Here is a 738-nt window from a genome sequence, read left to right on the forward strand (position 1 = left end):
CTGCTAAATTATGGACGGCCAGCTCAGCATATCATATTAAATTTTGAGAAATAACTATTTTTCAGAGTGTAAAAGTAGTTAAAGTGTTACAACACAGTCATAAAAGCATAACCTTTTAATTACGCATAAAGTAAATTATTCCATAATTTTTTTCAGAAAAGCAAAAACATAACGTAAGCTATTTTAATATTACTATTTTTTTTTTACAATTCAATAAGTACACACACTCGTGCAAGTATAATGCGAAGTTCTTTAATTTCTATGACATCGCCGTTTCAAGCACCCTATAAAGCGAGAAAGATGAAAGTTTCCTTGGACGTTAGTTCCAAAGATGACATTCTGTGACAAAATAAAATAAAATAAAATAATTTTAGTAACAAATTCATCAAAATAAATTTAAACAAAGTTTATTGATAGCTTAATAGCTTTAATGGGACAAAACTATTTTGTTTTTCGGATATACAAATTTTAGGTTCTACATTACTACTCTAAATTTAAATCTGTCAACTTTTCATGCATTTAATTGCAGAAACAAGACATACAAGTGTGAATAATGAGTAACTCAAATGGTGTATTTAAGTGTTTTACACTCACAAAAAGTAACCTATAGGTATAGGTATAGAATGGTAGGTTTCTTTTTTGTGAGTGTAAAACACTTAAATACACCATTTGAGTTACTCATTATTCACACTTGTATGTCTTGTTTCTGCAATTAAATGCATGAAAAGTTGACAGATA

General features: G+C 28.0%; 1 protein-coding gene across 1 annotated transcript in view; it reads right to left on the reverse strand.

Annotated features, from left to right (window-relative positions):
• Positions 1-100: 100 nt before the first annotated feature.
• Positions 101-738, reverse strand: part of LOC106465132 (chondroitin proteoglycan 2-like) — a 7,578-nt gene continuing 6,940 nt past the window's right edge. Inside the window, exon 3 of the mRNA XM_013925331.2 lies at positions 101-339. Coding sequence (XP_013780785.1) covers positions 320-339 — 20 coding nt within the window. The 3' untranslated portion in view covers positions 101-319. The remainder of the gene's footprint in view (positions 340-738) is intronic.

The sequence above is a fragment of the Limulus polyphemus genome, unplaced genomic scaffold (assembly GCF_000517525.1).
Source record: "Limulus polyphemus unplaced genomic scaffold, Limulus_polyphemus-2.1.2 Scaffold1846, whole genome shotgun sequence".
NCBI lineage: Eukaryota > Metazoa > Arthropoda > Merostomata > Xiphosura > Limulidae > Limulus > Limulus polyphemus.